An 18,824-nucleotide genomic window follows, 5' to 3' on the forward strand; every position below is an offset into this window, starting at 1 on the left:
CAGCCAGGCCAGGAGGATCACAGTTCTCTCAGATATAACCCTGAGTCCAGAGCACAGCCTGAGACTGGGGAACACCCAGGCCTTGCCCCGCCGGCCTGCTGGCACTGCAGGACATTTGCTCGCCCACACAATCTTCCCTGTACCCGCTTCCCCCGACAGAAGAGAAGACCTGTGAGGAAGGAGGGGGGCAGCTTCCACCCCCTCTAAGGGCTTCTCATTCCCACCCCAAGGGAGCCTTTCTTATCCACACCCAGACCCACACGGCCCCAAGGCTGCTGATTCCTGCAGACAAGGCAGGGTTCGGCTCAACCCGTCCCTTTCTAATACCCTTCCACGTTGAGCTGAAATCTAGGCCCTCGTGGCCCGTCCTCTGGACTCTCCTCCCAAGTTCAAAATCCTCAGGAAGCAAGGAAGGAGGCTGGCGGCTGTGTGTTTAGAAGGAGAAAGGTGTTCCCGTGGAATGGGTTAGGTGACCATTTTCATTAACTTAACAATGTGAGGCGTGGATCCTGGCTGGTGCCGAAGGAATGGGTTCAGGGGCTGTTCAGGATTTTGCCCTGGAAGAGGTCCACACCAGTGGTGAGAAGGTTACACCATCTTGCCTCCCGCCCTGAGAACAGGCATCTACCTTAAGAACCAGGCATATAAAACCAGGCATATAAAAAGTTCCCTCCCACAAAAGAAAAGGTGATCCCCTGAGCAGACTAGGGGTGAGAGGAGGGGACGCAGGGTGCACAGAGGTGGCGTGTCTCTCACTTCTGGTGTCACTGACCCCGGGGGGACCCAGAGACCCTCATCCTCAGGCCCTGAGGCCTCCATCGCCCACTCCTCAAATCTTTCCAGGCCTGCTGAGTTAGGGCCCAGCTGCCTCCCTCTCCTCTCTCCACTGGAAACAGAAGCTCCAGCGAATGTTTCTAACTCCTGAGTCCACTCAGCCATGTCCCCCTTGCAAAATCCTCCCCTTCCTGCACCCCCCTGCACCCAGCCAGCCAATCCGCGGCCTGCGAGCCTCTCCAGACCCATCTCTCCGGGCCCTGGCGGGATAAAACCGGTCGGCGATGCCGGGTGGATGGGAACAAACTTCGGAAAGAGGAGAGACGCGGGGCCCAGGGCACCCTCGCGGGCGGACCCGGGCAGTGAAGGCCTGTGGCCTGCCGGCCGGCCAGGTACGCCTCCCAGGGGTTGACTGGGAGAAAGGGGTGATTGGAGAAGGGAGAGGGTCCCAGGAAGGCCGGTAGCCTTTTTTCTCTGAAGTTAAACTGGCTAAGGCTGGGCTGGCAGAGGTAGAGGGCACCAGGCCGGAGTTTGGGGCTGCTCAGAGGATGCCAACGCCGGATCCTCCGGCCGGGCGCATGTGTTAGGCCGGGCTGAGGTTGGCCGCACTTCACCTAAAAATCCTGAGACTCCTGCCTCGCGATGAGAGCCTCAGGGGTAGGGCCTGGGGAGGAGGTCTAAGGCATTGGGCAGGGAGTCTCATGCCCCTGCCCCTGGGTCTGTGCAGGGCAGCGGCGTGGCGGTGGGCGCAGCGGGGACCTGCGTGAGGAAGCCCTGAGCCCTCGGCGGGCTGCGAGTGACTCCCCGGCGATGCCTCACAACTCCATCAGATCGGGTAAGGACGCGGAGTGGCCGGGACCCCCGAGCCTTCGCGTCGCCGTGCGTCCGTGCGTACGCTCGGGTCGGTGGGACTGGGGAGCGTAGGCTCGCGGCTCGCTGGACCCCGTGCGTGGGGGGCGCAGCTGCGGACGCCTCCGTCCTGGCTTTCCGCGGCTGCCGTCTCGCCGCTCTCGGGCCCTGAGATCCCTCGCGGCCCTGCGGAGCTGCCCTCCGCAGCAGGCCTGGGTTTCTGCGGACCACCCGGAGCGGCGAGGACCTCTCCGTGGGGTCAGAGGGGTGTCCTTCGCGCCCCAGCCGGGTCTTGCCTGGCCCATGAGAGTGGGCATCCTGCACGCTCTCAGGCCTTGCGCCGCGGCCGTGCAGGACTTGCAACTCCCCTGCCCCCGACCTCTCAGCCCTCGTCCCCGGGTGCGCCCAGCTCTTGCCCGTGGCTCCCGGGCGGGACCGTGAGCCGAGCGCACCTCTCCAGACAAACGGAAAGGAGCCCGCGGTCCGGGGCCTGGGAGCCGAGAGCGCACTGGGGGGCTCTCGGACTCCTCCTTGCCCAGCACCGGGCAGGCGGGAACCCGCGCTCGGGGCGTCCGGCCTGCGAGGACTAAGCCCCCCACGGGCCGAACTCCCCTCCCCACCGGCGCCCGGGCCCAGGCCCTTCAAAAGCGCTCAGGGTGTCCCTGGCCGCGACTCCCGCTCTCTCCCACCTCCTGGCCCAGGCCGGGGTGGTCTGTGCCAGGAAACAGCCGCAGGGTCGGGGCCGGGCGGCGCGGTGGGCACGGCCGGCCAGGCGCTCAGCAAGTGTGGACAGCGGGCAGAGGCGCGGCCTGGCCCGCGGTGATGGATGGAGCTGGGCCGGCCGCGGGGAAGGCGATTTATGGGGCCAGGGCGCAGCGCTATCGATTTGGGCCGGTGGAGTGAGAGGAAATCAATATTTCAGATGAATTCTCGGCGAATATGAAGTCCCACTCGGCAAACGGGACATTTGTTATAATAAGCAGGGTCGGATCGGGCGCGGCGCGCGGCTGAGATCTCAATTTAGCCCAGAGCGCCGCGGGTCCGAGCTGCGCCCGCGCTGCTTCGGGTCTGGGGGCCGAGGCTCCACGGGCAGAGGCGCAGGCCGCCCCCCCCCCCCCGCCCGGGGCGCCGGTAGGTTTCTCCTTCGGGTTCGCTCTACCACCGGAGACGGAGTCAGCAGCACGCTCCCTCCCCACCCCGGTGTCCCTAGGGGCCACCGCCGTACTGGCCGCCCTCTGCGGGCGCCGGGCCTCCAGGGGCGCGGAATGGAGACCTCACAGCCCTTCCCCGGGAGCGGCGGGGTAGACGAGCCAGGGCACCGAGGGGAGCGCCTGGCACCCCTTACTCCGCCCCCACCCGCGCCCGGGCGCCACTCAAGCTCCTTGATCACATTTTGAGGCCAGGACCAGGTTTTAGTCCCTTAGTCTTTAGCCATACGGGGGTATAACGAGAGACGTCAATCCACTCGCCTCGGCATCATCAGGACGGTCTCCGAGGCCGAGCGCGCGGCGCCAGGTGCCAGAACCCGCGCCAGGCTGGGTCCCGCCGCTTCGCTGGGCTCTGGGTTCCTTTCTCACCCCCAAGCCCCAACCAACCCCCGGCCTTCCCCTGACCTTTCTGGCGGTGATAGGAGTGGGTGCTCCCGGACCTCGAATTTACCCTGCTGGACCAGACCCTTTCCTCTATGTCGCTGCTCGAGAAATAAGACGATGTCACGGTTCCTTGGGTTGGCTTGATTTTGTTTTCGCTACCTATTTTCATTACAGAAGCACTCGTTAGAATAAAAGGAAATAAAGAAGGAAAGAAGAAAGGACACAATTATTTTTACTTTATTTTTAATCAGCAACAGACCCAGATGAGGAGACACAGTTCTTCCATTAGCTCTGAGGCAATTCGCCCTTGGGTTTGGGGAGGGAGCCGTCCACCGCTGGCAGGGCCTGGGACAGAGGTAATTTTCTGTCTAGAGGAGCCAGAGGGGCTTCTTCTATCCTCTCCCCAAAACAAATTAAAAAAAAAAAAATCTGAGGCAGAGGGAGGATGAGACTTTCTCCTTTAATTTAATGCTAATGAAACAGAAGAAAATTGCCTAAAACATAGCTCAAAATGTTCAAGACTGTCCCCTGTTTCTTTTCTAAATCCTCTCTAGGCAAACCTGAGGGAGAGACCCTCTGTCTTTCTAATCAGTTGACGCCATTGCCTATATTTAGAGCTAAATTCATAAGCTGAGCCCTCTTGTTTTTATAAGCCCATTTCTCTTGTAGGTCTTAGAGACTTCCCTCTTTTCTCCAGGCACTTCCATTTCTGAGTTCGGCTTTGCCTGGCCCTTGCCTGGAGAGCGCCCCTTGAAGCTTCCCCTGGAGCAGCATCCGGGGCGAAGGCGGCCGCGGGTCTTTTTTCGCGGGAGCGAGGCCATGCGCACCGTTTCCAAAAATCCGAGACGTCCGAGAAAAGTTTTGCGCGGCCCCTGCCCCCCAGGCCGCTGTGGCTCACCCTCTTCGGCTCGCTCTCAGCTGACCTCACTTCGCAGAGAGCTCTTTAAAGCTATATATATATATATATATATATATATATATATATATATATATATATATTTTTTTTTTTTTTTTCTGAAGGGATTTGGAGAGCGAAGAGTGAATGATTCTGACCTGCCGGTGGTCAGCAATATAAATGGTCTGTAAATTCTACTGGGAATTTTGTAGCATCAGGGGACAAAGATCCTCTAAAACAAGAACGTTTTTTTAAAGAGTCAAAGATGCACAAGAAAAGCCACCTAAATACTAAAATGTAAACAATACTGTATCCATGAAGAAGAGAGTTTAGTAAAAAGCAAGCAGGTTGTCATTAAAAGTTACGCGCAATAACTTCCGAGAAGCCCGCTCCCTCAGCTCCTGAAAATAGGTTATTCAAGAAGTCAAAGGAGGCTTTAGATCAAGGAGGAGCCTATCTCTAACTTCCTTAAATCACAGATGTAAAACCCCTGTTCCCTCCTCTTGGTTTTAAAAAGGGGCAAAGGGAGCCAGAGATCTATTTTCTGCCCAGGTTTCTTGCCTGGGTTGAAAATAAGGTCTCAGGATGAAAAACAGTCTTGAGGAGCTTGAGGACCATAAAGAGGTATTGGGGTTCCTCAATTCATCTTTGTTTCAAGATGGTCCGTCCTCCCACCCTCCTCAATACAAGTTAATTAGGAGATAATTTAGCTACCTTGTGAATTAGTTTTAAGATAAGTATCTTTTCAAGCTTTGTCACTTTAATTGCCCTACTGATTGATAAGAAGTAATTATTTCTAATTGACACTTTTTGATGTTTATTGGAAGCATTTATTTGGGACATTTTGGGGGTGGAAGGAAAGTTAATTAATTTTATCAGTCTATACCCGAAAGGACTCTACCTAATTTTGCTGAAGAGGACAAAGGAAGTGAAGAAAAACAACACAAAAATCAATCTCGGAATTTTAATTATTAAGAGATATTTTGGTTCAAAGGAAAGCATCTACTATTATAATAACATGTCAAAACTTTCTATTTATGACCTCAAATCTTGAATTTTAATGTGGTACATGTTTTATGGGTATGCATTTTCCCGGGGACATACTCATGATCCCTTTATACGCTAACTTCATCTTGGAGGTTACTCAGCTTTGTAATTAATTTTTGTGAATAGTAAGATCAGTAGAACTCAGTACACTCAGAATAAATACCATCACTTTTTGTAAGAGCTAACTGTAAGAGAGATTTACTAACAATCATCCTTGCTCTGTAATTATTGATAGCGTTGGGTATAAAGGTGAAACTTTACTGACAGTGGCATGCCTTTTCATACCTAAACCTCAAACCTCGGAGTAAACAGTTTAAACATTCACATCCTCCAGAATGTGTTACCGTGAAAGAAAAAGAAGGGGAAGACTAAAGAGAAAAAGAAAGACACTGAAAGGAGGCAGTGGGGGAGGGGAGGAGAGCGGGGAAGAAGGTGGCTGGAGAGAGAAAAGTGAGAGAACTTATTTCAGAAACGACGGTAGCCAGGTGCATGGAAACTTTGCCATTCATTATAAGGAAATCAAATTTCTACCTCAAAACGTGTCCTTTTGAATGCGATCTCAACCACAGTCCCTAAGCCACCCCTAACCATCACTGGAACCCCCCAATTTTCTATGCATAAAAGAGGCAGGATCTTTGGGGACCAGCTGGTCTGGATTTTGGGTGTCTAGATGTCAAAGTTTGGATTTGGTGTCCGTGAAAAGGAAGCAAGAAAATACACATTGTCTGCCGGCGGTTTAAAAAGAGATTCAAGTGTTGTTTATTTTTATTGTTCAAGCCCCTGTGATCTTCATTCCTAGTTGTGTACCCACAAGTCTTTTCGTGGATTGACTTGTGACTCACTGACATAGGAAAACATTTCCACATTAACCCAAAGTGGAGACACACGCTGCCGCACACCCATGCACGCCTGACATCAGAGGGGCACCGTCAGACAAGACGCTCTCCTGTGCCCGTTTCTTCAGCCAGTGCCTGTTTCCATCATTTATGGATTAAATCTTGTCTGCTTTTAATGATGTTTCTCCCAGATTACGTGGAGCTGCAAGAATGAGGAAACATTTTAAATGAAAAAGAAATTTAAGACGTACAAACAGCAGATAATATCGCATACCAACCTCACTATTCGTGAAACTGAAAAAAATATATAAATAATGCGAAAAAGAAAACCCAGCAAGGGAGAGTTTAGTAATGGAAAATTCCCCCACAATTAAATGAAACAGTAATTTAGTGGAGATATGCCTGGATGAATTAGCATTTATTAATTGGTTCTCGTAAAAACAATTTGTGTGTGTGTTTGGGGGGGGAGTGTTTAGTGTATGGATTTTTTCATGGGAAAAGTACCTCAAATATTCATATCGAATTATGTAGTGATCACAGTCTATCTCGTGAAAAATCCCAATTCTCTCACTGGCGAATTTCACCTGCACACGGGGAGTGCGGGGGTAAGGGAGAGGAACCCCCTTTAGATCAAAAGAAGGAAGCTGGTTCCCTCTTCTCTTGGGACGTTTCCAGGCGTGAAACCCGTTGGCGGAGTCGGCTATGCTTAGGAACATCCAAACCGGGTCCTGAGTAGGCTCCCAGGTGACCCGTCTCCTCTGGGACACAACTGACTGAGGCAGAGGAAGCTGCTTTGTGGCTCTGCCCCTCCCCACCCCAGCTTGCTCCAGCATCCTTGCCAGCTCAGGCAGGAACTGCAGTTTGTAATCTCAGCGAGGAGCTTGCTAGGGTTGACTGGTGCGGGGATGTGTTTACTTTCTCTCGCCACAGTTGGTCTGTCTTCAGTTCTAAGCATTTTAAAGCTGCTCTATTTATCAATCCAAGAGGTGCCGACTTCTCAGTTGCGTTGAGAAAGCTTTGAGCTCCGAGGTTCTGAGTACACAAAAAGCCAAAAAGATAAAAGACACAATTTCGTTTAAGAAGAAAAGAAAAAAAGATGATCTTAAAAGGAGAGGGCAGGGGAAAGTGCCCCCATTTCAGATTGCAGTTTGCTTTTGTTTTTGTTGAGACTTGGGGAAAGACGGAGTTACCAGCCCCCAGGAGCCCGCACTCCCTTCAGAGATAGAACTTGGGGGTATAATGCACTCTCTGAAAAGAAGAGAATGCAACCCCACAGTCAAAGCTTTTTGGGGGAGTGATTCTTTCTGGAGCACCTTAGCCCAGGTTCTTTTGGAGCCGGGGCTAAAAGACAGTCTGCTTAGGAAGTGTGTACAATGCCTGCTTCCAACAGAGGTGCTAGGTGTTTCTCTTTGGGGGAAGGAGGACAGAGAAATACAGTCCAAGGGTCTCCTGGTTCCTGAAAACTTCACCCTCCCAGGCCAATTCCAGTTTCTCCAGTCCACAGTCAGTGACCCTGGGATAGAGTTTCTGGGTCAGGGTAGAGTGGGCAGGGGTATCCACCCTTCCTTATGTATCTGCGGTCGTGGCACTTTTAAGTAGATCTTTGACCATTTGTAATTATGTCCTGAGGTCCAGAGTTAGGGCTGACAAGCCTGTTCGGGTTTCTGAAAACCCCTCCTGACCTCTCCCTTGGCCAGGTGGCCCAGATGAGCAAATGTCTCTTACCTGGACTATGGATCAGAAAAATCTTCATGGGAACGTTTCTATTTTAAACCCACAATTCATGTCACTGAGTCTGGGCTTTACCTTGACTGGGGCTCCTTCCCCAGGAAGAACAAAGGGCCTGGGTAGAACCCAGTGTCTCCTTGCTGAGGCATGTCCAAGATGAAGGGAGGGAAGTTCAGGAGTCCCCCAGGGATATATGGGTCCTGTTTCTGTGTTAATTCCTGAGGATCCTCCCATAGTCCTGAATGCCATATAAAATGGCAAGGATTGCCAAGGCTCTGCACAGGCAGCCCACAGCCGCTCCAGCTCTGCCCATGCCACATTCATTTCCAAAGACAGAGACCCGATACACAAAGTGCCGGGCACACCCTGGCACTTAGTGAGCCCTCGGTCAGTGGAAGCTCTGATTATTATCTCCAAGGGCTATTACAGGTGTGGGATTCTGCTGGGAGAGGGCACATCCATTGTCTCATTTAATTCTCAGGAGTCTACCAGGCAGGTTTGTTATGGACGTTTTTACAGCAGAGAAGAGAACTGATGCTCAGTGGGGCTGATCTGACTCCAGCTGCCTTTCCACTGCCCCCCTTCCCAAAGTCCAGCTCATCAAAACTCCCTGTAGCACTAGATGGGTTCACGCTTGCAGCTCCATTGGGAACTCGGGCCAGCATCCTTGGTGAGGAGGTTCAAGGACTCCTACCGATAGCAACAGGCAGGACCTTCAGTCTGTCAGCTTGGTTTCTGCATCAGTGTCCCTATGGCTCCAGCTCAATTAAAACAGGCTGTCTCAGTCTTCCCATCTGCAAAATGGGAGCAGTGGTCCCTATCTGGTGTCCCTCCTGGAGGTCCTGTGAGGTGGAAGGAGATGGTCTGCCACTGGAAAAGGCAGAGAGAGGGAGCTTTCTTTCAACACATCCCCCCAGGCTGCTGTGTTTCCACCTGCACCAAAAAAAAAAGCAGTTACCCACAGGCACCTCAATAAATTGTAGGCCAGCAGGTATACTATACCCCCTTTGTATCTCCAAACCACATTGGGCCTCCCTGACTGGGTGCATTTCAGAGACTTTGGAGTTAGTGGGTGTGATGGAAACAGCTCCAGCATTACTGGGAAGACCCGCCCGTGAAGTCAGGGGCTGTCGCCAGGTGCCCCATCCACAGGCAGCAAGTGGGGAGCACTTGAGGTGCTGGATCTCATTTCCCCAAGATTAGGTTCATTCCCTCTGCTGCTTCCTGGGGGTCCCTCTCACTCAGGGGTTCAAAGTCAAGTCGTCTGCTCCTTTGGCGCCTCGGCTGAGGTTCCACTTGTACCGGTACCTGGAAAGGGGGTAAATTTTCCTGTTGCCCCTTTAGGCTGTGGACAGTAGCCCCCCAGCTCCTGGCTGGTTGCATTTCGTGGATGCAAACCCATCTCTGATTTAAGCAGAGAAAGAGATGGAGAGAGAAAGACCACTTTTTCCCTTCCTTCTTTTTAAACTGTTCTTTCTTCTCCTGTCCTCAGCCCCAGTGCTCATCCGTGATCTCTTCTGCACTTGTTTCCCTAAGTGGCCTTGGAGTGACCTGAGTCATTAGTGCTAATTAGCCCACTGCCACGTATTGTTGCTTTCAGACCAGCACAGCAGAGGAGTCGGGAGCTGGTTGGGTGACGCACTTAAGAGAAACAGCTTAATCTACCGTCATCGTGTGAACTGCGTGTTTGCCCACTGCATGTGTTGGCGTTGGATTCCTCAGCTTCTCTGGGAGAACTATTATTCCTCTGATCAACTCAGGGGCGGCCTGTGAGGCATCACGAGGGCGAGAGACTTTTGAGGTCACTGTGAAGCCAGGCCCTGCGGCCGCCTCTCCATCTCTGCAGGCGGCAGGAGGGGCTCCGCCTCAGAGGGTTTACCTGTGAACCACACCTCGCTGCTTTCTCCCTGTGTGACGTAGGCGAGTCGGTTGTCTCTCTGGGCTTGAGTTTCCTCTGTATAAAACACGGGGATATTGCAGGGTTTCTAGGCAACACTGAAAGTGAAACCAGTGTCCTCCCCTGGCACATAGCAGCTACTCGAGAATTTTTCCCTGCTCCAGTACAGGGGTCCCCAGGGAGGAGGGTCTCCCAAAATTCTCCAGCACAGATGTCCAAACATTACATGGTCTCAGTATTTCCTCTGAAACTCTCCATTAGGAACTTGAAAACCAGTGTCAAAATTTTGCTCCAGTTAAGATTTAGGACAGACCTTTTAATATTCCACCTGGATAAAATAATAGACCTACAACCTAGGGGTGTCGGATTCAGTGAAAGAATTCATGGCAAGTGCTGACTCAGAGCCCTGGGGCTATGATCACCTGCGACGCCAGCCCAGTCTGGAAAAGGATTCCTTATTTCATTTTACCAGAAAACCCAATCACAGGGGAAACAGTAGGTTCATGATAGAATGGGCTGCCCGTGGACTTTAGGTTGCAATCCAGAACATTCTAGGGTTTTGGTAGAATGGGTCTTAGGAAAGATGAGCTGGAATGGGCATGCATCTATGCTATGTGTGTAGCTGAGACAGGACCACAGGGAGGTGTGCCTTGTGTACTGGTTCTTAATTGACACAGAACCATATGTCTATTTAAAAACAATAAAAATCCACAAATCTTCTGTCTTCTTCTCTCTACTTCCTTCCAGCCCCACCCCTACCTCCCGTCCCATATTTATTTTCCAACTTTGTATAATAATAATCCAGCTTTGGTGCGATAGCAAACCCTGGTTGACATTTAAAAGCCTGGCATTAGCTGAGCGTCAAATCCCTGACTCCAGCTCTGTTTTGCTCTTTCCCTCAAACCTGAGACTGTTCTTGATGACTGTCGAAATGGAGGTGGCAGGAATGGGGTGATCTCCTGACACGTCCTCGGGCGCCTGGCTGTGACTTCCAGTTGGAGGAAGAGGCTGGGAGGGAGGAGGCTGGGGCAGGAGAGGAGGTGAAGTCAAGCTGGAATCTGAGGGTGAGCGGTTTCATTCAATTTCACAAACCCTCATGGATGCCACGTGCTGTGTGCAGGGCATCACACCAGTGATGGTGGCATCCACTGCCAGGTTATTCCAGGTAAATGACAGGGGTGAGAGGCACCTTCTCAGGGCAGGGAGCTGAAGTCTTGTGATTCCCTTTCAGAGGCAGCAGACCCACAGTGCCGAGAGGGGAGATAATCAGACAAAACAATTCAGTGGCAGGATGAGGACTGCAAACTAAAAACCCAGGTGGTGGGAGCACCGAAGGTCATTTATCACTGTGTTCTGGATATCACTGTGTATCACTCACTGTTCCAGAAAGACAGCAGGTGAGGCCGTGTTGGATCAGCCAACTCCACGATGGTCTACACCGGGGCTCCAAATGGCTGGCAAAACGTTGCAGAATTGTAGGTGTAAGTGCCGTGGTGATGTGCCCACCTGGGCCAAGTCAGAACCCTTGCTGGACCCATCCAATGCTTAATCCCTGTGTCTCCAGAGATTTGCAGACTTTATATAAGACGTCTCCCTTTAGACAGTGTGACAAGGCCTGTGTCCTTCCAGTCCCCGTGCTCTCTGGTGATATGAAAATGCCCCAGAGATCCAGAGCCCTACAAGCCCCTTGTCTCCTGCTGGCCTCAGAGCCGGTTGGACAGGTACCCCCAACCGAGACCGGCCTGCCCTGGGGCCTCAGAATTCACCCTCTCGTGAGTGTCCCCCTCTTCGCGGTCTTGCTTGCAGCCACACAGTCGCTGCCCTGACTGCTTTGCCACAGTTGCTTTCCTCGGAGCCTGGCTGGGTCAGGTTGGCTGGAAGGCATCCTCCTCTCCAGGAGAGCCCGGGCAGGAGCGCGTCGTGCCCCCGCCCACACGGCTCTCTGTCCCCGCCTCCCTGGAAGTCACTCGCTGTCCCGCCGTGTACACGTGATTGCACACAGCATTGCACACAGCCTTCTATGGTTTGCAGACTGTTTTGTGTGTGTTCATCAGTCTGCCCTGTGTAGATGTTGCCCATCTTGAGGCCCGGGAGCCTCTTTCCCCCCCTGGATGGAGGTGGCTGAAGAGGTGGGGCCTTGAGGGTCCAACACATGTGGTTTTGAATTCCCATTCAGCCACATGCACCTGTGTGACCTCAGGAGCTGTTTCCCTTGCTGGTGAAGTGGACCCGTGGTCCCTGGCTCAGCGAGCTGCTGGGAGGCCCAACGGACCTCATGCCTGTGATGCAGACAGCCCAGCTATCCTCAGCCCGCCCTGCTCAATGCCACCTCCCCCTAAAGCCTTCCTGGATTCCTTTCCTCCTCCCCAAGGTCCCTAGCACTTTATTTATTTATTTATTTTGTGGTACGCGGGCCTCTCACTGTCGTGGCCTCTCCTGTTGCGGAGCACAGTCTCCGGACACGCAGGCTCAGCGGCCATGGCTCACGGGCCCAGCCGCTCCGCGGCATGTGGGATCCTCCCGGACCGGGGCACGAACCCGTGTCCCCTGCATCGGCAGGCGGACTCTCAACCACTGCGCCACCAGGGAAGCCCTAGCACTTTATTTTTATGGCATGTTTTGCAGCCTACTTTGTGTAGGAATGTTCATCTCTGTGCCTCTCACCTTCTAGACTTGAGTCTCACGTGTCACAAGGGCCTTACAGGTTTCATTACACCAAGTAGTCTACCTAGACCCGGCGTTGTTCAAGGCCAGAAAAGGTGAGGCCCTGACACCACATTTTACCAACAAGGAAACTGAGACCGGGAGAGCTGTGCCTTGCCCCAGACCCCATGAGTATAACCAGGGCTCTCTGAGACAGGGTGCTGCCTTTCAGTGGGTGGCACGGGGTAGAGGGAAGGCTGACCCAGGCGGATGAGAAGGGGCCCCTACAGCTGCTGACGGAAATGGCAAAGCCCAGTAAGAACTGCCCAGACACACAGACACAAGTTCACACACATATACACTCATACACACTCAAACGTATGCACATACATACACAACACACGCTTCCATACACACCAACGTACAGAGATACACTCTCACACGTTCACACATACACACAACCAAGGCTGGGTCAAGGGTGCGGAACAAAGCCACCCAGAGTGCAAAATTTAAGGAGCCCCGCACTCTCGGGCTCATTAAGGGGCAGGATAGGCCCTAAAAGTAGGCGCCTCCTTAAATTTTGTACCCCGGATGCCTGGCTGTCCTCACCCAGGTCTGCGTTCTGTGATACACGCACCCACCTACCCAGTTACGCCCACATTCATACACACGTGGGTGACGTGTAGTCACACACACATGCACATGTGCATACAAGACTCACCCTCTCACACACATAAACACACGCGTGTGCACGGAACACTGTCCTTGGCCTGGGGGTGATAAAAAAGGTGGCCAAAGAAATCCATACTCTCAGACACCCCGAGAGACACAGCCGTGAAACTATAGGAGCAGCTGATGATCCCGGACTGAGTCCACGACACTGGACCTAGTAGGGAAAGCAAGGTCCCAGAGGTCCGGGGCACCTGCTCTGTCTTGGGAATCAACTGTAGTCGGTCTAGCATGGGGTCACTGACTTGTGACCTCCTGTTCTTGAAACCTATGGTTTGAGGTCTGGGCAGAGAAACTCCCTGTCCAGCCATGACCCCTGCAGGCCCCCCACTTAAGTTATTGGACGTCGGTAGCCATGGGGCCCAGCAGAGACCTTGTTTTCAAATGAGACCCAGGGACAGGTTACCTGTCTGGCCAGTGTGGGAGCCACTGGCAACGCTTGGGCTCTGGGCTTTATGGTGACTCTTCCCAGATGGGGACAGAGTTACCAAGAGGGCAGACAACAGCAGCAGGACCTGCCTGTTCTAGAATCTGGCCTATTGGTCCACCGAGGATTGCAACACGGAAGGCAGGTGGCTGAGGGCTGTCACCAGTGGGGTCCCCTGCTCAGACCACAGGAAGGTCCTCGCTCCGAATCCCCGGGAGCCCTGCCCAGCGTCTTTAGGAACATGCATGCCCGTGCACTAAACCCACGGGGGAAACGTGAGCAGGAACCGCAGTCTTGTGGACACACAATGCCATGCTTGTTGCAGCACTGCGGGAACGGATCGTTACACACAACGGGGTGCATCAGGAATACTTTGTGCATTTGATCAACAAATACTTGTATAACGTGCATAAATCAGTGATTCTCAAACAATGTTTTCCTGCCTAGCGGGCAGAGGTGCCCACTCATTGACATAGTGAAACAGAGTAATGGTGGCAGGAAAATGTACATTTGTGGGGAAAATACTTTTGAGCTAAAGGTGTATTTTTTCTCCCTATATGATGGCCACTACCTCACGTTTTCCTTAGGACCTAAGATCGGATTTAGCAGCACATTCTGATTTTCCCTATATTGAGCTTACTGTTTTGTGGTGTTCTTGGCAGAACACTTTGTGGGACCCTCCAGATGCCCTGTTCCCTGGGAACAGCTGGACTGTATGTGAGGCTGGAATTGCCTGATGTCCACATAGTGGCTGTGTTGCCCCAATTCTGTGAAATGATGAGGTCCCCATGCTTGCGTCAGAAGGCATCCGGAGCACTTCCATCATGGAGAATTTATGTTGCCACCATCCAAAGAAAGGAGCCACATCCCTGTGCCCCCTCCTCTCATCTTTACTTTCCCAACAAACCCCCTTCTTCCCAGGCACGTGGTCCAATATAGCACGTGAGTGTCAGTCATTTAAGGAACCCAGTTGCTTTGTGGGTTGTAAAGACATACACAGAAAAGGTGGGCTACTGGATCCGGGTCTCCTGACACTCAGCTTCACTGGGCCTGCATCCACTCGCCCATCACACTCTGAGAAGTTGCCCCTTTGTCTCATTCTCAGCTTCCTTCGTACACACCTCGAGCCATAACACCCCTGCCTGAGATTTTCTCTGAAGATCCTGTCGCCTCTGACATTTCCAGCCCAGTCACATGTCTTATTCAGCTCAGGCTGTTATGACAAAATGCCACAGACTGGTTGGCTTAAAATACAGGCATTCATTTCTCAAGCTCTGGAGGCTAGAAGTCCAAAGTGAGGGTGCCAGCATGGTCAGGTTCTGATGAGGGCTCTCTCCCTGGCTTGCAGACAGCTGCCTTCTCACTGTGCCCTCATGTGGGCTTTCCTCAGTGCATGAGCCTGGAGAGAAAGAGAGCTCTGGTGTCTCTTCCTCTTCTTATAAGGGCACTAATCCCATCATGAGCGTCCCACCCTCATGACCTCCTCTAACCTTAATCAACTCTCAAAGGTCCTACCTCCAAATACTATCGCAGTAAGGGTTAAGACTTCAACGTATGAATTTGGGGGATACAAACATTCGGCCCATAACACCAGCCATAGAGATCACGATTTATCTTTCTCCAACTCAGATGAGCAAACCACTTGGTCCACTATCCAGAGATGCTACTATTCCCTGCCTTCTACTGTCCAATGATGAACCTGTCTCCTCTCCTCCTGGCCTCTTTCTCTCCCAAATGGGTGCTCCATCTGGACGCTGTGCCTGCATCACCTCAGGTTTTACTCCAGCTCCTAAGGAAGCACCGGGTGTCCCTTTGGTCTCTGGCTCTAACTCCCTGGCACACCTGCACCAGCCTGGCAGTGCCCAGTGCACGTCTCTCAACGCACCCCCTCAACCATGCTCAGTTACTTCCAGTTCTTATGACGTGCTCTCCCCAGTCATGCATCCCCTGGCCACAGAAGCCTGGAGTTTCTAACTCCAAGTTGTCTCAAAGGGCATCATTCCCCTAAGATTCAGTTCAGTAAGTAAACATCCACCGAGCCGTTCGGTATGGCAGGCATGGAGTTAGGCTTTGGAGTTACAGGGCTCAAGAGACCATGCTTCTGCTTTCATGCTGACATTCTAGAGAGAGAGGAAAGCAGATTGGACTTTTAGCCACAAGTGGGGAGAGAAAGGAAAGGCTTCAGTCCAGAGAGACACAAAATGCTGAGCTAGTGGGAGAGGGAGACGAGCTGGACTGTGAATGGGGTGGGGTAGGGGAGCCTACCCTGAGACAGGGGCAGGAATCCAGCAGGGGACTCAGGAGGAACCAGCAGGGGCAGAGACGTGACATCCTAGGAGTGTGGGCAGGTTCCAGGGCCCAGGGTCCTGGAAACACGGGGGACAGCAATGGGCCGAGGGGACAGCAATGGGAAGACAGTTGGGGTTCAGACACACTGTGGGGGACTTGGACCAGAGAGGCCAGATGAAGAGGTCCCCCCTAAGCCTGCCATCAGGAAGCCTGGGTCAAGCGCACTCAGTGTGCATGTGGCGGGGCTGTTTGCTCACTGTGCGTGGAAACCGCCTCCCCCACCCAGCTCGCCTTCACACTTCCCTTGTCGCTGACTTCCGTATTCCTTTTAGTTCTCTTGCTAGAGCTGTGTACCCACTGACTCTGTCCTCTTTGGGCTCTGTGGTGCTTTTATTGAGTGGAACAACTTGGCAATAATCTGTGATTGCTAGATGATTTACATTATCAAAACGTTCCGATTTCCCACCTTTCCCCGCCCTGTTCCAGAGAATCTGAGCCTGGTGATTTTCCGAAATAATCTTAGAGTCCTGCTTGCCCTTCCTCTTAATCCAATCATTAACAGGCATTTGTGGGCAAACCGCTGGTGTACAACCCGAGGAGTTTTCGATCCCACCCTCCTGACCCTATTTCCCACTATTTCCGTATGCAAACCCATGTTCCAGCTAAGTAGTCTTGTTTCCAAAACACAGCATGTACATCGCCACCTCTGTGCCTTTGTCCCTTCAGTGGCAGCTGCCTGGAACATCATCTCCATCCCCACCCCCTTGACAAAGCCCTGTTCAGGTTCTACTTCCTTAACCAGACGCTCTCTGATAACCTCACTTTTAATGACCTAGTGAGGGCTCCATAAATCTCCATGATGGTAGTTTTCACATAATTCTCCAATAACATGTTTCACTGTCTTACTAGTTAACCTAACTTGTACACTTGAATTTTGTAAATGAAGTTTTCCCAACAAGAAGTACACTTGATCTTTTCCCATGATATTGCTGTAACTACTCTTATTTTCTTTATAATAAGTGGTCATTAAGGGACTGAGGAAAGAAGGATAGAAGCCATTTAGGGAAACCGAGGCAGCCATCGAGGCCCAGCCTGCCCCACCAGGACGCCTCCCTGGTCCTGGGGCATCTTGCTGGCCTGGGCTCCAATACAGGGTAGCAAGGCTGGGCAGACGTGACCACTGGGGGTGGCAAACACTGGCAGGCCTGAGCAAGACTCCCCTGGCAGTGGGCCTTCCCGGTGGACACTGGGTATCAGCTTGGCAGGGTGGTTGACCAGATTTAGGTTGACCATCTGTGAGGACCAATAGTTAAAAACTTCTGTAGATTGGGGATAAAATTCCCCAAACAATATCTGGCACACAGTAGATACATGCTAGATGCTTAATAAATATTTGCTAAATGAAAGAACCTTTTTGAAAATTAGCTTTATACAAATATTTCTCAAGTGTGGTCTCTAGCATCAGAAGCTCCTGGAGCTCTGTTAACCAATGTGGGGTCCTGGAATCTGCATCCTTCACAGGCTCCCTGTGATTCTGCTGTAGATCAGCGTCGGGGAACCACAGATCTGGAGTCAGCCCACCTTGAGTCCCAACCACAGGTCAATCCCACGTGGAGTCTCTCATGCCAGCCTTCTGAAGAGACAGCCCTTCTCCCTGCCCAGCACCCCCTCCACCCAGAGATTTCCCATCTGGCAGTAAACAGGAGTGGGTCGGACTCAGGTGCAGTCTCGGGTCTGCTCATAACTGGCTGTGCACAAGCCATTAACCTTCCAAGATGGTGTCTTCACCTACAAGATGGTTCAAAGTGCCAGGCCCTCCCCACTGCCATAGAATGATTGTGGAGATCCATCCCCGGTACAGCCAAGGCCCAATTGATATTTGCTGAATTGAATTTCAGAATCACTTACCTGACAGCACTTTGAAAGGGCACTGCAAATGTTGGGTGAGTTCATAACCAACTTTTAGACTGGATCCAGAAAGTTCGTGAAAGGAGGAGAAGCCTGGAAGTCCTGGTGGACTTGGGGGAAACATGGCCTGGCTGGGCAAGAGTGATGGACGCCTACAGGAAGTTTTGCCACGTGATGTGTTGATGCTCTTGCATTAAAGAAGAATTTGCCGCTTGACGGAAAGATCGGAAATGGAGCAGGATGGCGGCTCTGTGGGAGGATGGCGGTGTCAAGGGAGGCAGGTGCACCTAGAGAGGGTCAGATGTTAGAAAGCGATTGCTCTTTGCCTGTGACAGAGGCTGCCTTATACTGGACAGTCACTTGGAGGGGTGGCCAGACATCCAGGAGAGGAGCCCAAGGGGGCTTCCCCAAGCCTCCTGTGCTCAGCTCTGAGCTAGAACTTCGTTAATCTGTGCATGCGTTTGCTGGGGCTGCCGTAACAAAGTACCACAAAATAGGGGGCCACACAACAGACCTGTATTGTCACAGGGTTCTGGAGGCTGGAGGTCTGAGAACAAGGTGTTGGCAGGGTCGGTTCCTTCTGAGGGCTGAGAGGGGGAATCTGTTCTGTGCTCCCCTAGCGTCTGGTGATATGCTGGCCGTCGTTGGTGTTCCCTGGCTTGTGACAGCATAACTCCAGTCTTCATGTAGCATTCTCCCTCTCTGTGTGTCTCTCTCTGTGTCCAAATTCCCCCTCTTAAAAGTTCACAGCCACATTGAATTAGGGCCCACGCTGATGACCCCATCTTAACTCGATCATCTGCAAAGACCCTACTTCCATATAAGGTCACATTCCGAAGCACAGGGGCTTAGGACTTCCACGTGTGAGTTTTGGGGGGACTCAATTCAATGCATAACAATCTGAGTGTTGCAGGTGGTGGGTCTAGCTCAGCTGTAGAAGCCCTGGTTTGGGACCGACAGAGAGAGGAGAAGCGGCACGTGTTCTCGAGAGCCTTTCTTGTTTCTCACAGCCCCATGCTTCCACAGAGGAAGGGACTCTGCTTCCCAGACCCAGAACCCCCAGAAAAGAGCTCCAAGACTGGGTTCACCACAGAAGAAAATCAAATGACAAGCAAACTGATAAGAGGATCAGGGCTCTTCCGGGGTGCGCCTGGACGAGGAGCACATTCTATCCAATCCCCACCACTGTTTTCCTTCACTGTGGCCAAGA

At 52.4% G+C, this 18,824-nt stretch overlaps 1 protein-coding gene across 7 annotated transcripts in view; it reads left to right on the top strand.

The window, feature by feature from the left end:
* Positions 1-1,055: 1,055 nt before the first annotated feature.
* The window catches only part of PAX8 (paired box 8), a 61,317-nt gene continuing 43,548 nt past the window's right edge, over positions 1,056-18,824 (top strand). For all 7 annotated transcript variants that reach the window (XR_004352699.1, XM_032652193.1, XM_032652195.1 and 4 more), the window contains exons 1-2: positions 1,056-1,166; positions 1,502-1,609. Coding sequence is in view for 6 of the 7 variants with exons in the window: in XM_032652193.1 (XP_032508084.1) it covers positions 1,070-1,166; positions 1,502-1,609 (205 nt within the window). In the remaining variant the exon portion in view is untranslated. The remainder of the gene's footprint in view (positions 1,167-1,501; positions 1,610-18,824) is intronic.

The sequence above is a fragment of the Phocoena sinus genome, chromosome 13 (genome assembly GCF_008692025.1).
Source record: "Phocoena sinus isolate mPhoSin1 chromosome 13, mPhoSin1.pri, whole genome shotgun sequence".
NCBI lineage: Eukaryota > Metazoa > Chordata > Mammalia > Artiodactyla > Phocoenidae > Phocoena > Phocoena sinus.